Below are 19,947 nucleotides of genomic sequence, written 5' to 3'. Positions count from 1 at the left end.
GTAGGTACAGTAGGTATCCTGTAGGTAGAAGTAGGTATTAGTCGGTAGGTAGGTAGGTAGGTTGGTAGAGGTTGGTATAGTAGGTATACTGTAAGTATAAGTCAGTATAGGTAAGTAGGTAGGTATACTGTTAGGTAGAAGTAGGTATAGGTAGGTAGGTACAGTAGGTATCCTGTAGGTCAAAGTAGGTATAGGTAGGTAGGTACAGTAGGTATCCTGTAGGTAGAAGTAGGTGTAGGTATAGGTAGGTACCCTGTAGGTAGAAGTAGGTATAGGTAGGTAGGTAGGTACAGTAGGTATCCTGTAGGTAGAAGTAGGTATAGGTAGGTAGGTAGGTAGAAGTACACCACTGGTCAAAAGTTTTAGAACACCTACCCATTCAAGGGTTTTTCTTTATTTTTACTGTTTTCTACATTGTAGAATAATAATGAAGACATCAAAACTATGAAATAACAAATATAGAAACATGTAGTAACCAAAAAAGTGATACACAAATAAAAATATATTTTATATTTGAGATTCTCCAAATAGCCAATCTTTGCCTTTATGACAGCTTTGCACACTCTTGGCATTCTCTCAACCAGCTTCAGGTCTTCAATGGTTCCCATATATGTCCTGTAGGTAGAAGTTGAGGTGTGAGGTAGGTAGGTCCAGGTAGGCCTGGAGGTAGGGTACAGTGTTGGTATCCTGTAGGTAGAAGTAGGTGTAGGTAGGTACAGTAGGTATAGGTAGGTACAGTAGGTATCCTGTAGAAAAAACTCACCCCCACACCATAACACCTAGAAGTAGGTATAGGTAGGTAGGTACAGTTAGTATCCTGTAGGTAGAAGTAGGTTTGTTAACAGTTAACCCACTGTTCCTAGGCTGTCATTGAAAATAAGAATTTGTTCTTAACTGACTTGCCTAGTTAAATAAAGGTAAAAACATATGCAGAGATCTGTCATAATATGGACTTGGTCTTTTACCAAATATGGCTATCTTCTGTCTACCCCCCTAACTCTGGGTCTTCCTTTCCTGTGTCGATCCTCATGAGAGTCAACCCTACCTTGTCACAACACAACTGATTGGCTCAAACTCATTGAGAAGGAAAGAAATTCCACAAATTATCTTTTAACATAAAACCTATGAATTGAAATGCATTCCAGGTGACTCTCTCATGAAGCTGGTTGAGAGAATGCCAAGAGTGTACAACGCTGTCATCAAGGCAAAGGGTGGCTATTTAACACTTTTTTGGTTACAACATGATTCCATGTGTGTTATTTCATAGTTTTGATGTCTTCACTATTATTGTACAATGTAGATACTCGTAAAAAAATTTTTTTTTTAAAACCTTGAATGAGTAGGTGTTCTAAAACTTTTGACCGGTAGTATAGGTAGGTAGGTAGGTAGGAAGTTAGGTAGGTAGGTATACTGTAGGTAGAAGTAGGTATAGTGAGGTAGGTATGCATGTAGCTAGGTATACTTTGGTAGAAGTAGGTATAGGTAGGTAGGTAGGCAGGCAGGTATAGGTAGGTAGGCATACTGTACTGTAGGTATAGGTAGGTAGGTACTGTAGGTAGAAGTAGGTATAGGTAGGTAGGTAGGCAGGCAGGTATAGGTAGGTAGGCATACTGTACTGTAGGTGTAGGTAGGTAGGTAGGTAGGTAGGTAGGTAGGTAGGCATACTGTACTGTAGGTATAGGTAGGTAGGCATACTATACTGTAGGTATAGGTAGGTAGGCAGGTATAGGTAGGTAGACATACTGTACTGTAGGTATAGGTAGGTAGGTACTGTAGGTATAGGTAGGTAGGTAGGTAGGTAGGTAGGTAGGCATACTGTACTGTAGGTATAGGTAGGTAGGTACTGTAGGTAGGTAGTTAGGTGACTTACGGAGCAGCCATCCTCCAGGACAGTGTATCTGAGGCGGGAGTTGCCCTGAACCTTGACCTCCTGTCCGTCGGAGCCCTTGAGGATCAGAGCCTTCTTCAGGTTGCCTGTGGCTCCGTCATTCACGGCCACGCTGTTCTTGCAGTGGTAGGTGACATTCTGGACCCCCTCCTTAGAAAGCAGGCGGATCAGCCTAATCTGAATGGTTACGGCGTTGGGCAGCTCCTCCTTGTTGCCATAGCTAAACTGGAATCAGAAGTTTATTGAAAAAAAGTATTTCACAGGGACACTATTGTACAATAATTAGCATTTTAGTTTTTACATCAATGTTAGAAAAATACACCTGGAAGTGTAACAGTTTTTCACAAACATCTCCAGCTATTTTTCTGACAGAAAGAAGTCTTCCATTGCTATATAATCACGGCAGCAGAGGATGTATGTTTTTAAAGCAGTATTGTGCTTGGGGAATTTATTCTACAGTATGGTAGCTGGTTTATTCATAGAAGCAGTTGTCTGCTTTAGAGGTATCCATAGTGTAAAGCTATCCTCTATATACTACTTGCGTTCATTGAATAGACATCGGGTATATTTTATATACTCACTTTAGTTCCTCCATTCATATTTGCTCCAAACCAGACAGGTTTGCTGGCAGTGGGAGTGGATTTGGTCCACCATGTTTTGCGAGGGATGCTGGCTGAGATGGGGTGGGCTGAGATGCAGGTCTCACCAGTCTCCATGTTGCAGAACACCTTGATAACATCCTTGGTACTGCCCTGGTTGGGGTCCAGCCAGTAGTCTCCTGGATATGGAAAGACCAAGTATCAGATCATACAGTAGATACATATCAGCTACCTCATCATCCATTAGACACACGGACTCCACTTGTCAATAAAGTTAATATCACCTAACGAGTATATCCATCCATTAATTCATCTATAACACCCTAACTACGTCGCAGCAAATCAAAAGCTTGAGTAAAGAATAGGCAAGACAAAAAGCAGTTAAAAACAAGAGAAGAAGACAGTCTGTGGTGAAAAGTGGACCTACTGGTCTTTTGAGTAGTTAAAAACTAGAGAAGAAGACACAGTCTGTGGTGAAAAGTGGACCTACTGGTCTTTTGAGTAGTTAAAAACTAGAGAAGAAGACACAGTCTGTGGTGAAAAGTGGACCTACTGGTCTTTTTGAGTAGTTAAAAACTAGAGAAGAAGACACAGTCTGTGGTGAAAAGTGGACCTACTGGTCTTTTGAGTAGTTAAAAACTAGAGAAGAAGACAGTCTGTGGTGAAAAGTGGACCTACTGGTCTTTTTGAGTAGTTAAAAACTAGAGAAGAAGACACAGTCTGTGGTGAAAAGTGGACCTACTGGTCTTTTGAGTAGTTAAAAACTAGAGAAGAAGACAGTCTGTGGTGAAAAGTGGACCTACTGGTCTTTTTGAGTAGTTAAAAACTAGAGAAGAAGACACAGTCTGTGGTGAAAAGTGTACCTACCGGTCTTTTGAGTAGTTAAAAACTAGAGAAGAAGACACAGTCTGTGGTGAAAAGGGGACCTACCGGTCTTTTTAAGGGGGTGGCACTGCTTGATGTCCTGGCAGGTTTTGGCGGGGTTGGCCTGGCTGCCATCGGGACACTTCATGTTCTGCAGGTTTCCACTGAGGCTCTTCAGCGTGGTCTGGACGCTCTGGTCTGCCCCGAGGATGGTCGAGGCATTATTGGGACGCGCCTCATCGTCGTTGAACTCTGGAGGGGGATGGGGGCCAGAGTCGTTCCAGTTGGACTCTGGAGGGGGTTGAGGGGGGGCTGATTCATCCCCGTTAAACTCTGGGGGTGGAGGTGGTCCATCCTGGTCCTCGCCGTAGTCGTAGTCGAAGGAGCTGCTGAAGCCGAACATATCAGCCCCAGCAGTGGGAGGGCCAGGGGTCCCTGGGGGACCAGGGGGACCAGCATCCCCAGGAGGCCCCTGGGAAAGAGGAGAGAAGTCAAGAAACAGGTATGTTACTGTCCTTTAATATTGCCATGTCTGCTTGTTGACTTTCTTTGCATTAGAAACACTGAATGTGTCACAGGTATGACTTATCTGCATTAGAAACACTGAATGTGTCACAGGTATGACTTATTTGCATTAGAAACACTGAATGTGTCACAGGTATGACTTATTTGCGTGCTTAATTTAACAAGCAATTCTATTGGAGAAGCAATTTATCAACACCCAAAGCCTGGTTTGTTCTGACATCCATTTGAAAGTCATAGCGGATCCAACCAGCATAATGACAACAGAACCACTAGTCTCTAACGTCTCACCTGAGGTCCGATGTCTCCACTGGTTCCTCTTGATCCAGGAGATCCCATGGGCCCGGTCAGCCCGATTTGTCCATCACCTCCTGCGGGGCCAACCACACCAGGGGGCCCCTGATGAGAAACACAATGGGATTTATAAAGGGAAACAAACAGCACACACAAATGGACCATTATACTGAGGCATTGACAGCTTATTCAGGGTACTTACTCTGTGTCCAGTAGGTCCTACAATTCCTCGAGCTCCAACATCCCCAGATTGTCCCTACAAACAGAAGGCCATTGATTAACCTGTTATTGGCTGACATAATTAATAATAAAAGCATTTCATAGATTTTGCCAAGTTAATAACATTTTCCATAAATTAAATGACAGATTATGCCTTTTAATGGTGCTTGGGCAGTTTTTACTCACAGTTGTCCCAGGTAAGCCTTGCAATCCAGTGAAGCCTCTGTGGCCTTTCTGCCCTCTCTCTCCTTGGTCTCCTTTGGCTCCCCTGTCTCCCTGTGGCCCTTGAGGCCCCTAGGATAAAAAAAACCGACATGAACATTTGCTGTAAATTACTGTGAGCAGATTTATCCAGATCAACACTCATTGAGACTAATACAACATGGGTTTACTGGTCTGTCAATAGATACAGGTTCCTATGTCAGTAGCATAGGTTCATGTTAGTGCTGGACACCAATATTGATATATGATTTCGATATCGTTTGATATTGATATCGATATGAGCAAGGCATATCGTGATAGCGGTTCTGTAGGCACAGAACCCTCTCACAGGCTCTTTCGTATACTTCACTGCCTGTTGATGGGCGATCAAGTCGTCAATGACTCCAACCCCCCAAGCCATAGACTATGGCTACTACTATGGCTACTACTACGACTTCTCTGCTGCCGCACGGCAAGAGACACCGGTGCATCAAGTCTGAAACCAACAGGCTCTTGAACAGCTTCTATCCCCAAGCAATACGACTGATAAATAGCTAACAAAATAGCTACACAGACAATCTGAGTTAACTCTGTATCTTTATTGACCTTTTATTTAAATCTTTCCACTGTCTGACACACTCACACTCACTGTCACTCCAACACACACTCACACTCACTGTCACTCAGACACACACTCACTCCAACACACGCTCACTGTCACTCCAACACACACTCACGCTCACTGTCACTCCAACACACACTCACACTCACTGTCACTCCAACACACGCTCACTCCAACACACACTCACTCACTGTCACAACACACTCACACTCACTGTCACTCACTCACACTCACTGTCACTCCAACACACACTCACACTCACTGTCACTCCAACACACACTCACACTCACTGTCACTCCAACACACACTCACACTCACTGTCACTCCAACACACACTCACACTCACTGTCACTCCAACACACACTCACACTCACTGTCACTCCAACACACACTCACACTCACTGTCACTCCAACACACACTCACACTCACTGTCACTCCAACACACACTCACTCCAACACACACTCACACTCACTGTCACGCCAACACACACTCACACTCACTGTCACTCCAACACACACACACAAACACTCACTCCATCATTTGCACACTCACACATAATATGCACATACATTTATACTGACTCTACACACCTACTCACATGCAAGATGCCGCTACTCTGTTCAACTTATATCCTGTTGCCTAGTCATCTTACCCCATACATATCTACCTCCATTACTCCAGTATCCCTGCACATGTAAATATGGTATTGGAACTGACTTTTTAAATATTTCCTGTATACAGTATAGTATGCTTACTTACTTTATTGTGTATGTCATATTTCCTATTCTTATTTCCTGTGTGTGTTTTTTCCCTAGTAATACATTGTTATTGATTATTGCACTGTTGAGTTTGCAAGACAGACTTTTCACTGCATGCGACAAAACTTGGAACGGGCTTCCCATTGTATTCGAACTGGTTGGGTAGGTTAGGACCACGGGCATTCACACCTGACCCAATGGGCAATCAGCAAGCAGCTGTCTGAACTTTACAAAGCCTTGGAAGTGCAATGTTATTCAACTGTTTCGATGCTATTGATTCAAACCCATATGATTCCAATATTGGATCGGGGAAAAGTAAACAGATTTTACATATCACTAGTTTATACAGTATTTACTAATCAACAGGCATACTACTACCACTAGTAGTGTACTCTACTTCATCAACAGGCATACTACTACCACTAGTAGTGTACTCTACCTCATCAACAGGCATACTACTACCACTAGTAGTGTACTCTACCTCATCAACAGGCATACTACTACCACTAGTAGTGTACTCTACTTCATCAACAGGCATACTACTACCACTAGTAGTGTACTCTACTTCATCAACAGGCATACTACTACCACTAGTAGTGTACTCTACTTCATCAACAGGCATACTACTATCCACTAGTAGTGTACTCTACCTCATCAACAGGCATACTACTACCACTAGTAGTGTACTCTACCTCATCAACAGGCATACTACTACCACTAGTAGTGTACTCTACCTCATCAACAGGCATACTACTACCACTAGTAGTGTACTCTACCTCATCAACAGGCATACTACTACCACTAGTAGTGTACTCTACCTCATCAACAGGCATACTACTACCACTAGTAGTGTACTCTACCTCATCAACAGGCATACTACTACCACTAGTAGTGTACTCTACCTCATCAACAGGCATACTACTACCACTAGTAGTGTACTCTACCTCATCAACAGGCATACTACTACCACTAGTAGTGTACTCTACCTCATCAACAGGCATACTACTACCACTAGTAGTGTACTCTACCTCATCAACAGGCATACTACTACCACTAGTAGTGTACTCTACCTCATCAACAGGCATACTACTACCACTAGTAGTGTACTCTACCTCATCAACAGGCATACTACTACCACTAGTAGTGTACTCTACTCATCAACAGGCATACTACTACCACTAGTAGTGTACTCTACCTCATCAACAGGCATACTACTACCACTAGTAGTGTACTCTACCTCATCAACAGGCATACTACTACCACTAGTAGTGTACTCTACCTCATCAACAGGCATACTACTACCACTAGTAGTGTACTCTACCTCATCAACAGGCATACTACTACCACTAGTAGTGTACTCTACAACTCATCAACAGGCATACTACTACTACACTAGTAGTGTACTCTACCTCATCAACAGGCATACTACTACCACTAGTAGTGTACTCTACTCATCAACAGGCATACTACTACCACTAGTAGTGTACTCTACCTCATCAACAGGCATACTACTACCACTAGTAGTGTACTCTACCTCATCAACAGGCATACTACTACCACTAGTCTCTACCTCATCAACAGGCATACTACTACCACTAGTAGTGTACTCTACCTCATCAACAGGCATACTACTACCACTAGTAGTGTACTCTACATCATCAACAGGCATACTACTACCACTAGTAGTGTACTCTACCTCATCAACAGGCATACTACTACCACTAGTAGTGTACTCTACCTCATCAACAGGCATACTACTACCACTAGTAGTGTACTCTACCTCATCAACAGGCATACTACTACCACTAGTAGTGTACTCTACCTCATCAACAGGCATACTACTACCACTAGTAGTGTACTCTACCTCATCAACAGGCATACTACTACCACTAGTAGTGTACTCTACTTCATCAACAGGCATACTACTACCACTAGTAGTGTACTCTACTTCATCAACAGGCATACTACTACCACTAGTAGTGTACTCTACCTCATCAACAGGCATACTACTACCACTAGTAGTGTACTCTACTTCATCAACAGGCATACTACTACCACTAGTAGTGTACTCTACTTCATCAACAGGCATACTACTACCACTAGTAGTGTACTCTACCTCATCAACAGGCATACTACTACCACTAGTAGTGTACTCTACTTCATCAACAGGCATACTACTACCACTAGTAGTGTACTCTACCTCATCAACAGGCATACTACTACCACTAGTAGTGTACTCTACTTCATCAACAGGCATACTACTACCACTAGTAGTGTACTCTACCTCATCAACAGGCATACTACTACCACTAGTAGTGTACTCTACCTCATCAACAGGCATACTACTACCACTAGTAGTGTACTCTACCTCATCAACAGGCATACTACTACCACTAGTAGTGTACTCTACTCATCAACAGGCATCACTACAACTAGGCACTACAACAGGCATACTACTACCACTAGTAGTGTACTCTACCTCATCAACAGGCATACTACTACCACTAGTAGTGTACTCTACCTCATCAACAGGCATACTACTACCACTAGTAGTGTACTCTACCTCATCAACAGGCATACTACTACCACTAGTAGTGTACTCTACCTCATCAACAGGCATACTACTACCACTAGTAGTGTACTCTACCTCATCATCAGGCATACTACTACCACTAGTAGTGTACTCTACTTCATCAACAGGCATACTACTACCACTAGTAGTGTACTCTACTTCATCAACAGGCATACTACTACCACTAGTAGTGTACTCTACTTCATCAACAGGCATACTACTACCACTAGTAGTGTACTCTACTTCATCAACAGGCATACTACTACCACTAGTAGTGTACTCTACCTCATCAACAGGCATACTACTACCACTAGTAGTGTACTACTACTGTCATCAACAGGCATACTACTACCACTAGTAGTGTACTCTACCTCATCAACAGGCATACTACTACCACTAGTAGTGTACTCTACTTCATCAACAGGCATACTACTACCACTAGTAGTGTACTCTACCTCATCAACAGGCATACTACTACCACTAGTAGTGTACTCTACCTCATCAACAGGCATACTACTACCACTAGTCTCTACCTCATCAACAGGCATACTACTACCACTAGTAGTGTACTCTACCTCATCAACAGGCATACTACTACCACTAGTAGTGTACTCTACCTCATCAACAGGCATACTACTACCACTAGTAGTGTACTCTACCTCATCAACAGGCATACTACTACCACTAGTAGTGTACTCTACCTCATCAACAGGCATACTACTACCACTAGTAGTGTACTCTACCTCATCAACAGGCATACTACTACCACTAGTAGTGTACTCTACCTCATCAACAGGCATACTACTACCACTAGTAGTGTACTCTACCTCATCAACAGGCATACTACTACCACTAGTAGTGTACTCATCAACAGGCTACTCATCAACAGGCATACTACTACTACCACTAGTAGTGTACTCTACTTCATCAACAGGCATACTACTACCACTAGTAGTGTACTCTACCTCATCAACAGGCATACTACTACCACTACTAGTAGTGTACTCTACCTCATCAACAGGCATACTACTACCACTAGTAGTGTACTCTACCTCATCAACAGGCATACTACTACCACTAGTAGTGTACTCTACCTCATCAACAGGCATACTACTACCACTAGTAGTGTACTCTACCTCATCAACAGGCATACTACTACCACTAGTAGTGTACTCTACCTCATCAACAGGCATACTACTACCACTAGTAGTGTACTCTACTTCATCAACAGGCATACTACTACCACTAGTAGTGTACTCTACTTCATCAACAGGCATACTACTACCACTAGTAGTGTGTACTCTACTTCATCAACAGGCATACTACTACTACTACTAGTAGTGTACTCTACTTCATCAACAGGCATACTACTACCACTAGTAGTGTACTCTACTTCATCAACAGGCATACTACTACCACTAGTAGTGTACTCTACCTCATCAACAGGCATACTACTACCACTAGTAGTGTACTCTACTTCATCAACAGGCATACTACTACCACTAGTAGTGTACTCTACCTCATCAACAGGCATACTACTACCACTAGTAGTGTACTCTACCTCATCAACAGGCATACTACTACCACTAGTAGTGTACTCTACAACAGGCATACTCATCAACAGGCATACTACTACCACTAGTAGTGTACTCTACCTCATCAACAGGCATACTACTACCACTAGTAGTGTACTCTACCTCATCAACAGGCATACTACTACCACTAGTAGTGTACTCTACCTCATCAACAGGCATACTACTACCACTAGTAGTGTACTCTACATCATCAACAGGCATACTACTACCACTAGTAGTGTACTCTACCTCATCAACAGGCATACTACTACCACTAGTAGTGTACTCTACCTCATCAACAGGCATACTACTACCACTAGTAGTGTACTCTACCTCATCAACAGGCATACTACTACCACTAGTAGTGTACTCTACCATCATCAACAGGCATACTACTACCACTAGTAGTGTACTCTACCTCATCAACAGGCATACTACTACCACTAGTAGTGTACTCTACCAACAGGCATCAACAGGCATACTACTACCACTAGTAGTGTACTCTACCTCATCAACAGGCATACTACTACCACTAGTAGTGTACTCTACCTCATCAACAGGCATACTACTACCACTAGTAGTGTACTCTACCTCATCAACAGGCATACTACTACCACTAGTAGTGTACTCTACTTCATCAACAGGCATACTACTACCACTAGTAGTGTACTACTACTCTCATCAACAGGCATACTACTACCACTAGTAGTGTACTCTACCTCATCAACAGGCATACTACTACCACTAGTAGTGTACTCTACCTCATCAACAGGCATACTACTACCACTAGTAGTGTACTCTACCTCATCAACAGGCATACTACTACCACTAGTAGTGTACTCTACCTCATCAACAGGCATACTACTACCACTAGTAGTGTACTCTACCTCATCAACAGGCATACTACTACCACTAGTAGTGTACTCTACCTCATCAACAGGCATACTACTACCACTAGTAGTGTACTCTACCTCATCAACAGGCATACTACTACCACTAGTAGTGTACTCTACCTCATCAACAGGCATACTACTACCACTAGTAGTGTACTCTACCTCATCAACAGGCATACTACTACCACTAGTAGTGTACTCTACCTCATCAACAGGCATACTACTACCACTAGTAGTGTACTCTACTTCATCAACAGGCATACTACTACCACTAGTAGTGTACTCTACCTCATCAACAGGCATACTACTACCACTAGTAGTGTACTCTACTCATCAACAGGCATACTACTACCACTAGTAGTGTACTCTACCTCATCAACAGGCATACTACTACCACTCTCTACTTCATCAACAGGCATACTACTACCACTAGTAGTGTACTCTACTTCATCAACAGGCATACTACTACCACTAGTAGTGTACTCTACCTCATCAACAGGCATACTACTACCACTAGTAGTGTACTCTACCTCATCAACAGGCATACTACTACCACTAGTAGTGTACTCTACCTCATCAACAGGCATACTACTACCACTAGTAGTGTACTCTACCTCATCAACAGGCATACTACTACCACTAGTAGTGTACTCTACCTCATCAACAGGCATACTACTACCACTAGTAGTGTACTCTACCTCATCAACAGGCATACTACTACCACTAGTAGTGTACTCTACCTCATCAACAGGCATACTACTACCACTAGTAGTGTACTCTACTTCATCAACAGGCATACTACTACCACTAGTAGTGTACTCTACTTCATCAACAGGCATACTACTACCACTAGTAGTGTACTCTACCTCATCAACAGGCATACTACTACCACTAGTAGTGTACTCCACTAGTACTTCATCAACAGGCATACTACTACCACTAGTAGTGTACTCTACTTCATCAACAGGCATACTACTACCACTAGTAGTGTACTCTACCTCATCAACAGGCATACTACTACCACTAGTAGTGTACTCTACTCATCAACAGGCATACTACTACCACTAGTAGTGTACTCTACCTCATCAACAGGCATACTACTACCACTAGTAGTGTACTCTACTCTCATCAACAGGCATACTACTACCACTAGTAGTGTACTCTACCTCATCAACAGGCATACTACTACCACTAGTAGTGTACTCTACCTCATCAACAGGCATACTACTACCACTAGTAGTGTACTCTACCTCATCAACAGGCATACTACTACCACTAGTAGTGTACTACTACCACTCTCTATCATCAACAGGCATACTACTACCACTAGTAGTGTACTCTACCTCATCAACAGGCATACTACTACCACTAGTAGTGTACTCTACCTCATCAACAGGCATACTACTACCACTAGTAGTGTACTCTACCTCATCAACAGGCATACTACTACCACTAGTAGTGTACTCTACCTCATCAACAGGCATACTACTACCACTAGTAGTGTACTCTACCTCATCAACAGGCATACTACTACCACTAGTAGTGTACTCTACCTCATCAACTACTACCACTAGTATACTACTCACCACTAGTAGTGTACTCTACCTCATCAACAGGCATACTACTACCACTAGTAGTGTACTCTCACCTACTCACTCAACATCAACAGGCATACTACTACCACTAGTAGTGTACTCTACATCATCAACAGGCATACTACTACCACTAGTAGTGTACTCTACCTCATCAACAGGCATACTACTACCACTAGTAGTGTACTCTACCTCATCAACAGGCATACTACTACCACTAGTAGTGTACTCTACCTCATCAACAGGCATACTACTACCACTAGTAGTGTACTCTACATCATCAACAGGCATACTACTACCACTAGTAGTGTACTCTACCTCATCAACAGGCATACTACTACCACTAGTAGTGTACTCTACCTCATCAACAGGCATACTACTACCACTAGTAGTGTACTCTACCTCATCAACAGGCATACTACTACCACTAGTAGTGTACTCTACCTCATCAACAGGCATACTACTACCACTAGTAGTGTACTCTACCTCATCAACAGGCATACTACTACCACTAGTAGTGTACTCTACCTCATCAACAGGCATACTACTACCACTAGTAGTGTACTCTACCTCATCAACAGGCATACTACTACCACTAGTAGTGTACTCTACCTCATCAACAGGCATACTACTACCACTAGTAGTGTACTCTACCTCATCAACAGGCATACTACTACCACTAGTAGTGTACTCTACCTCATCAACAGGCATACTACTACCACTAGTAGTGTACTCTACCTCATCAACAGGCATACTACTACCACTAGTAGTGTACTCTACCTCATCAACAGGCATACTACTACCACTAGTAGTGTACTCTACCTCATCAACAGGCATACTACTACCACTAGTAGTGTACTCTACCTCATCAACAGGCATACTACTACCACTAGTAGTGTACTCTACTTCATCAACAGGCATACTACTACCACTAGTAGTGTACTCTACTTCATCAACAGGCATACTACTACCACTAGTAGTGTACTCTACTTCATCAACAGGCATACTACCACTAGTAGTGTACTACTACTACTACCACTAGTAGTGTACTCTACCTCATCAACAGGCATACTACTACCACTAGTAGTGTACTCTACCTCATCAACAGGCATACTACTACCACTAGTAGTGTACTCTACCTCATCAACAGGCATACTACTACCACTAGTAGTGTACTCTACCTCATCAACAGGCATACTACTACCACTAGTAGTGTACTCTACCTCATCAACAGGCATACTACTACCACTAGTAGTGTACTCTACCTCATCAACAGGCATACTACTACCACTAGTAGTGTACTCTACCTCATCAACAGGCATACTACTACCACTAGTAGTGTACTCTACCTCATCAACAGGCATACTACTACCACTAGTAGTGTACTCTACCTCATCAACAGGCATACTACTACCACTAGTAGTGTACTCTACCTCATCAACAGGCATACTACTACCACTAGTAGTGTACTCTACTCATCAACAGGCATACTACTACCACTAGTAGTGTACTCTACTTCATCAACAGGCATACTACTACCACTAGTAGTGTACTCTACTCATCAACAGGCATACTACTACCACTAGTAGTGTACTCTACTTCATCAACAGGCATACTACTACCACTAGTAGTGTACTCTACTCATCAACAGGCATACTACTACCACTAGTAGTGTACTCTACCTCATCAACAGGCATACTACTACCACTAGTAGTGTACTCTACCTCATCAACAGGCATACTACTACCACTAGTAGTGTACTCTACCTCATCAACAGGCATACTACTACCACTAGTAGTGTACTCTACCTCATCAACAGGCATACTACTACCACTAGTAGTGTACTCTACCTCATCAACAGGCATACTACTACCACTAGTAGTGTACTCTACCTCATCAACAGGCATACTACTACCACTACTCTACCTCATCAACAGGCATACTACTACCACTAGTAGTGTACTCTACTTCATCAACAGGCATACTACTACCACTAGTAGTGTACTCTACTTCATCAACAGGCATACTACTACCACTAGTAGTGTACTCTCACAACAGGCATTCATCAACAGGCATACTACTACCACTAGTAGTGTACTCTACTCATCAACAGGCATACTACTACCACTAGTAGTGTACTCTACTTCATCAACAGGCATACTACTACCACTAGTAGTGTACTCTACTTCATCAACAGGCATACTACTACCACTAGTAGTGTACTCTACCACTCATCAACAGGCATACTACTACCACTAGTAGTGTACTCTACCTCATCAACAGGCATACTACTACCACTAGTAGTGTACTCTACCTCATCAACAGGCATACTACTACCACTAGTAGTGTACTCTACCTCATCAACAGGCATACTACTACCACTAGTAGTGTACTCTACCTCATCAACAGGCATACTACTACCACTAGTAGTGTACTCTACCTCATCAACAGGCATACTACTACCACTAGTAGTGTACTCTACCTCATCAACAGGCATACTACTACCACTAGTAGTGTACTCTACCTCATCAACAGGCATACTACTACCACTAGTAGTGTACTCTACCTCATCAACAGGCATACTACTACCACTACTCTACAACAGGCATACTACTACCACTAGTAGTGTACTCTACCTCATCAACAGGCATACTACTACCACTAGTAGTGTACTCTACCTCATCAACAGGCATACTACTACCACTAGTAGTGTACTCTACCTCATCAACAGGCATACTACTACCACTAGTAGTGTACTCTACCTCATCAACAGGCATACTACTACCACTAGTAGTGTACTCTACCTCATCAACAGGCATACTACTACCACTAGTAGTGTACTCTACCTCATCAACAGGCATACTACTACCACTAGTAGTGTACTCTACCTCATCAACAGGCATACTACTACCACTAGTAGTGTACTCTACCTCATCAACAGGCATACTACTACCACTAGTAGTGTACTCTACCTCATCAACAGGCATACTACTACCACTAGTAGTGTACTCTACCTCATCAACAGGCATACTACTACCACTAGTAGTGTACTCTACCTCATCAACAGGCATACTACTACCACTAGTAGTGTACTCTACTTCATCAACAGGCCATACTACTACCACTACTACCAGTAGTGTACTCTACCTCATCAACAGGCATACTACTACCACTAGTAGTTCATCAACAGGCATACTACTACCACTCTACCTCATCAACAGGCATACTACTACCACTAGTAGTGTACTCTACCTCATCAACAGGCATACTACTACCACTAGTAGTGTACTCTACCTCATCAACAGGCATACTACTACCACTAGTAGTGTACTCTACTTCATCAACAGGCATACTACTACCACTAGTAGTGTACTCTACCTCATCAACAGGCATACTACTACCACTAGTAGTGTAGTAGTGTACTCTACTTCATCAACAGGCATACTACTACCACTAGTAGTGTACTCTACCTCATCAACAGGCATACTACTACCACTAGTAGTGTACTCTACCTCATCAACAGGCATACTACTACCACTAGTAGTGTACTCTACCTCATCAACAGGCATACTACTACCACTAGTAGTGTACTCTACCTCATCAACAGGCATACTACTACCACTAGTAGTGTACTCTACCTCATCAACAGGCATACTACTACCACTAGTAGTGTACTCTACTTCATCAACAGGCATACTACTACCACTAGTAGTGTACTCTACCTCATCAACAGGCATACTACTACCACTAGTAGTGTACTCTACTTCATCAACAGGCATACTACTACCACTAGTAGTGTACTCTACTTCATCAACAGGCATACTACTACCACTAGTAGTGTACTCTACTTCATCAACAGGCATACTACTACCACTAGTAGTGTACTCTACCTCATCAACAGGCATACTACTACCACTAGTAGTAGTGTACTCTACCTCATCAACAGGCATACTACTACCACTAGTAGTGTACTCTACCTCATCAACAGGCATACTACTACCACTAGTAGTGTACTCTACCTCATCAACAGGCATACTACTACCACTAGTAGTGTACTCTACCTCATCAACAGGCATACTACTACCACTAGTAGTGTACTCTACCTCATCAACAGGCATACTACTACCACTAGTAGTGTACTCTACCTCATCAACAGGCATATACTACCACTAGTAGTGTACTCTACCTCATCAACAGGCATACTACTACACCACTAGTAGTGTACTCTACCTCATCAACAGGCATACTACTACCACTAGTAGTGTACTCTACCTCATCAACAGGCATACTACTACCACTAGTAGTGTACTCTACCTCATCAACAGGCATACTACTACCACTAGTAGTGTACTCTACCTCATCAACAGGCATACTACTACCACTAGTAGTGTACTCTACCTCATCAACAGGCATACTACTACCACTAGTAGTGTACTACTCATCACAGGCATCACTACCACTCAACAGGCATACTACTACCACTAGTAGTGTACTCTACCTCATCAACAGGCATACTACTACCACTAGTAGTGTACTCTACCTCATCAACAGGCATACTACTACCACTAGTAGTGTACTCTACAGGCATCAACAGGCATACTACTACCACTAGTAGTGTACTCTACCTCATCAACAGGCATACTACTACCACTAGTAGTGTACTCTACCTCATCAACAGGCATACTACTACCACTAGTAGTGTACTCTACCTCATCAACAGGCATACTACTACCACTAGTAGTGTACTCTACCTCATCAACAGGCATACTACTACCACTAGTAGTGTACTCTACCTCATCAACAGGCATACTACTACCACTAGTAGTGTACTCTACCTCATCAACAGGCATACTACTACCACTAGTAGTGTACTCTACCTCATCAACAGGCATACTACTACCACTAGTAGTGTACTCTACCTCATCAACAGGCATACTACTACCACTAGTAGTGTACTCTACTACATCAACAGGCATACTACTACCACTAGTAGTGTACTCTACCTCATCAACAGGCATACTACTACCACTAGTAGTGTACTCTACCTCATCAACAGGCATACTACTACCACTAGTAGTGTACTCTACCTCATCAACAGGCATACTACTACCACTAGTAGTGTACTCTACCTCATCAACAGGCATACTACTACCACTAGTAGTGTACTCTACCTCATCAACAGGCATACTACTACCACTAGTAGTGTACTCTACCTCATCAACAGGCATACTACTACCACTAGTAGTGTACTCTACCTCATCAACAGGCATACTACTACCACTAGTAGTGTACTCTACCAGGCATACATCAACAGGCATACTACTACCACTAGTAGTGTACTCTACCTCATCAACAGGCATACTACTACCACTAGTAGTGTACTCTACCTCATCAACAGGCATACTACTACCACTAGTAGTGTACTCTACTTCATCAACAGGCATACTACTACCACTAGTAGTGTACTCTACTTCATCAACAGGCATACTACTACCACTAGTAGTGTACTCTACTTCATCAACAGGCATACTACTACCACTAGTAGTGTACTCTACCTCATCAACAGGCATACTACTACCACTAGTAGTGTACTCTACCTCATCAACAGGCATACTACTACCACTAGTAGTGTACTCTACCTCATCAACAGGCATACTACTACCACTAGTAGTGTACTCTACCTCATCAACAGGCATACTACTACCACTAGTAGTGTACTCTACCTCATCAACAGGCATACTACTACCACTAGTAGGCATACTACTACCACTACTCTACCTCATCAACAGGCATACTACAGGCACACTACTACCACTAGTATTCTACCTCATCAACAGGCACTACTACCACTAGTAGTGTACTCTACCTCATCAACAGGCATACTACTACCACTAGTAGTGTACTCTACTTCATCAACAGGCATACTACTACCACTAGTAGTGTACTCTACTTCATCAACAGGCATACTACTACCACTAGTAGTGTACTCTACCTCATCAACAGGCATACTACTACCACTAGTAGTGTACTCTACCTCATCAACAGGCATACTACTACCACTAGTAGTGTACTCTACCTCATCAACAGGCATACTACTACCACTAGTAGTGTACTCTACCTCATCAACAGGCATACTACTACCACTAGTAGTGTACTCTACTTCATCAACAGGCATACTACTACCACTAGTAGTGTACTCTACTTCATCAACAGGCATACTACTACCACTAGTAGTGTACTCTACTTCATCAACAGGCATACTACTACCACTAGTAGTGTACTCTACCTCATCAACAGGCATACTACTATCAACACTACCACTAGTAGTGTACTCTACAGGCATACTACTACCACTAGTAGTCACTTCATCAACAGGCATACTACTACCACTAGTAGTGTACTCTACCTCATCAACAGGCATACTACTACCACTAGTAGTGTACTCTACCTCATCAACAGGCATACTACTACCACTAGTAGTGTACTCTACCTCATCAACAGGCATACTACTACCACTAGTAGTGTACTCTACCTCATCAACAGGCATACTACTACCACTAGTAGTGTACTCTACCTCATCAACAGGCATACTACTACCACTAGTAGTGTACTCTACCTCATCAACAGGCATACTACTACCACTAGTAGTGTACTCTACCTCATCAACAGGCATACTACTACCACTAGTAGTGTACTCTACCTCATCAACAGGCATACTACTACCACTAGTAGTGTACTCATCAACAGGCATACTACTACCACTAGTAGTGTACTCTACAGGCATCATCAACAGGCATACTACTACCACTAGTAGTGTACTCTACCTCATCAACAGGCATACTACTACCACTAGTAGTGTACTCTACTTCATCAACAGGCATACTACTACCACTAGTAGTGTACTCTACCTCATCAACTACTACCACTAGTAGTGTACTCTACCTCAGGCATACTACTACCACTAGTAGTGTACTCTACCTCATCAACAGGCATACTACTACCACTAGTAGTGTACTCTACTTCATCAACAGGCATACTACTACCACTAGTAGTGTACTCTACTTCATCAACAGGCATACTACTACCACTAGTAGTGTACTCTACTTCATCAACAGGCATACTACTACCACTAGTAGTGTACTCTACCACTAGTTCATCAACAGGCATACTACTACCACTAGTAGTGTACTCTACTTCATCAACATCAACTAGTAGGCATACTACAACAGGCATACTACTACCACTAGTAGTGTACTCTACTTCATCAACAGGCATACTACTACCACTAGTAGTGTACACCACTAGTAGTGTACTCTACTTCATCAACAGGCATACTACTACCACTAG

At 42.6% G+C, this 19,947-nt stretch overlaps 1 protein-coding gene across 2 annotated transcripts in view; it reads right to left on the bottom strand.

Annotated features, from left to right (window-relative positions):
* Window positions 1-19,947, bottom strand: part of col5a2b (collagen, type V, alpha 2b) — a 62,133-nt gene that overhangs the window by 4,304 nt on the left and 37,882 nt on the right. For both annotated transcript variants that reach the window (XM_042319412.1, XM_042319413.1), the window contains exons 48-53: window positions 4,573-4,680; window positions 4,370-4,423; window positions 4,165-4,272; window positions 3,418-3,823; window positions 2,470-2,666; window positions 1,871-2,113 (exon numbers count right to left, since the gene is read on the bottom strand). In XM_042319412.1, coding sequence (XP_042175346.1) covers window positions 1,871-2,113; window positions 2,470-2,666; window positions 3,418-3,823; window positions 4,165-4,272; window positions 4,370-4,423; window positions 4,573-4,680 — 1,116 coding nt within the window. The remainder of the gene's footprint in view (window positions 1-1,870; window positions 2,114-2,469; window positions 2,667-3,417; window positions 3,824-4,164; window positions 4,273-4,369; window positions 4,424-4,572; window positions 4,681-19,947) is intronic.

The sequence above is a fragment of the Oncorhynchus tshawytscha genome, unplaced genomic scaffold, assembly GCF_018296145.1.
Source record: "Oncorhynchus tshawytscha isolate Ot180627B unplaced genomic scaffold, Otsh_v2.0 Un_scaffold_4246_pilon_pilon, whole genome shotgun sequence".
In the NCBI taxonomy this organism is placed as follows: Eukaryota; Metazoa; Chordata; class Actinopteri; order Salmoniformes; family Salmonidae; genus Oncorhynchus; species Oncorhynchus tshawytscha.
This window is presented reverse-complemented; position numbering and strand designations above follow the sequence as displayed.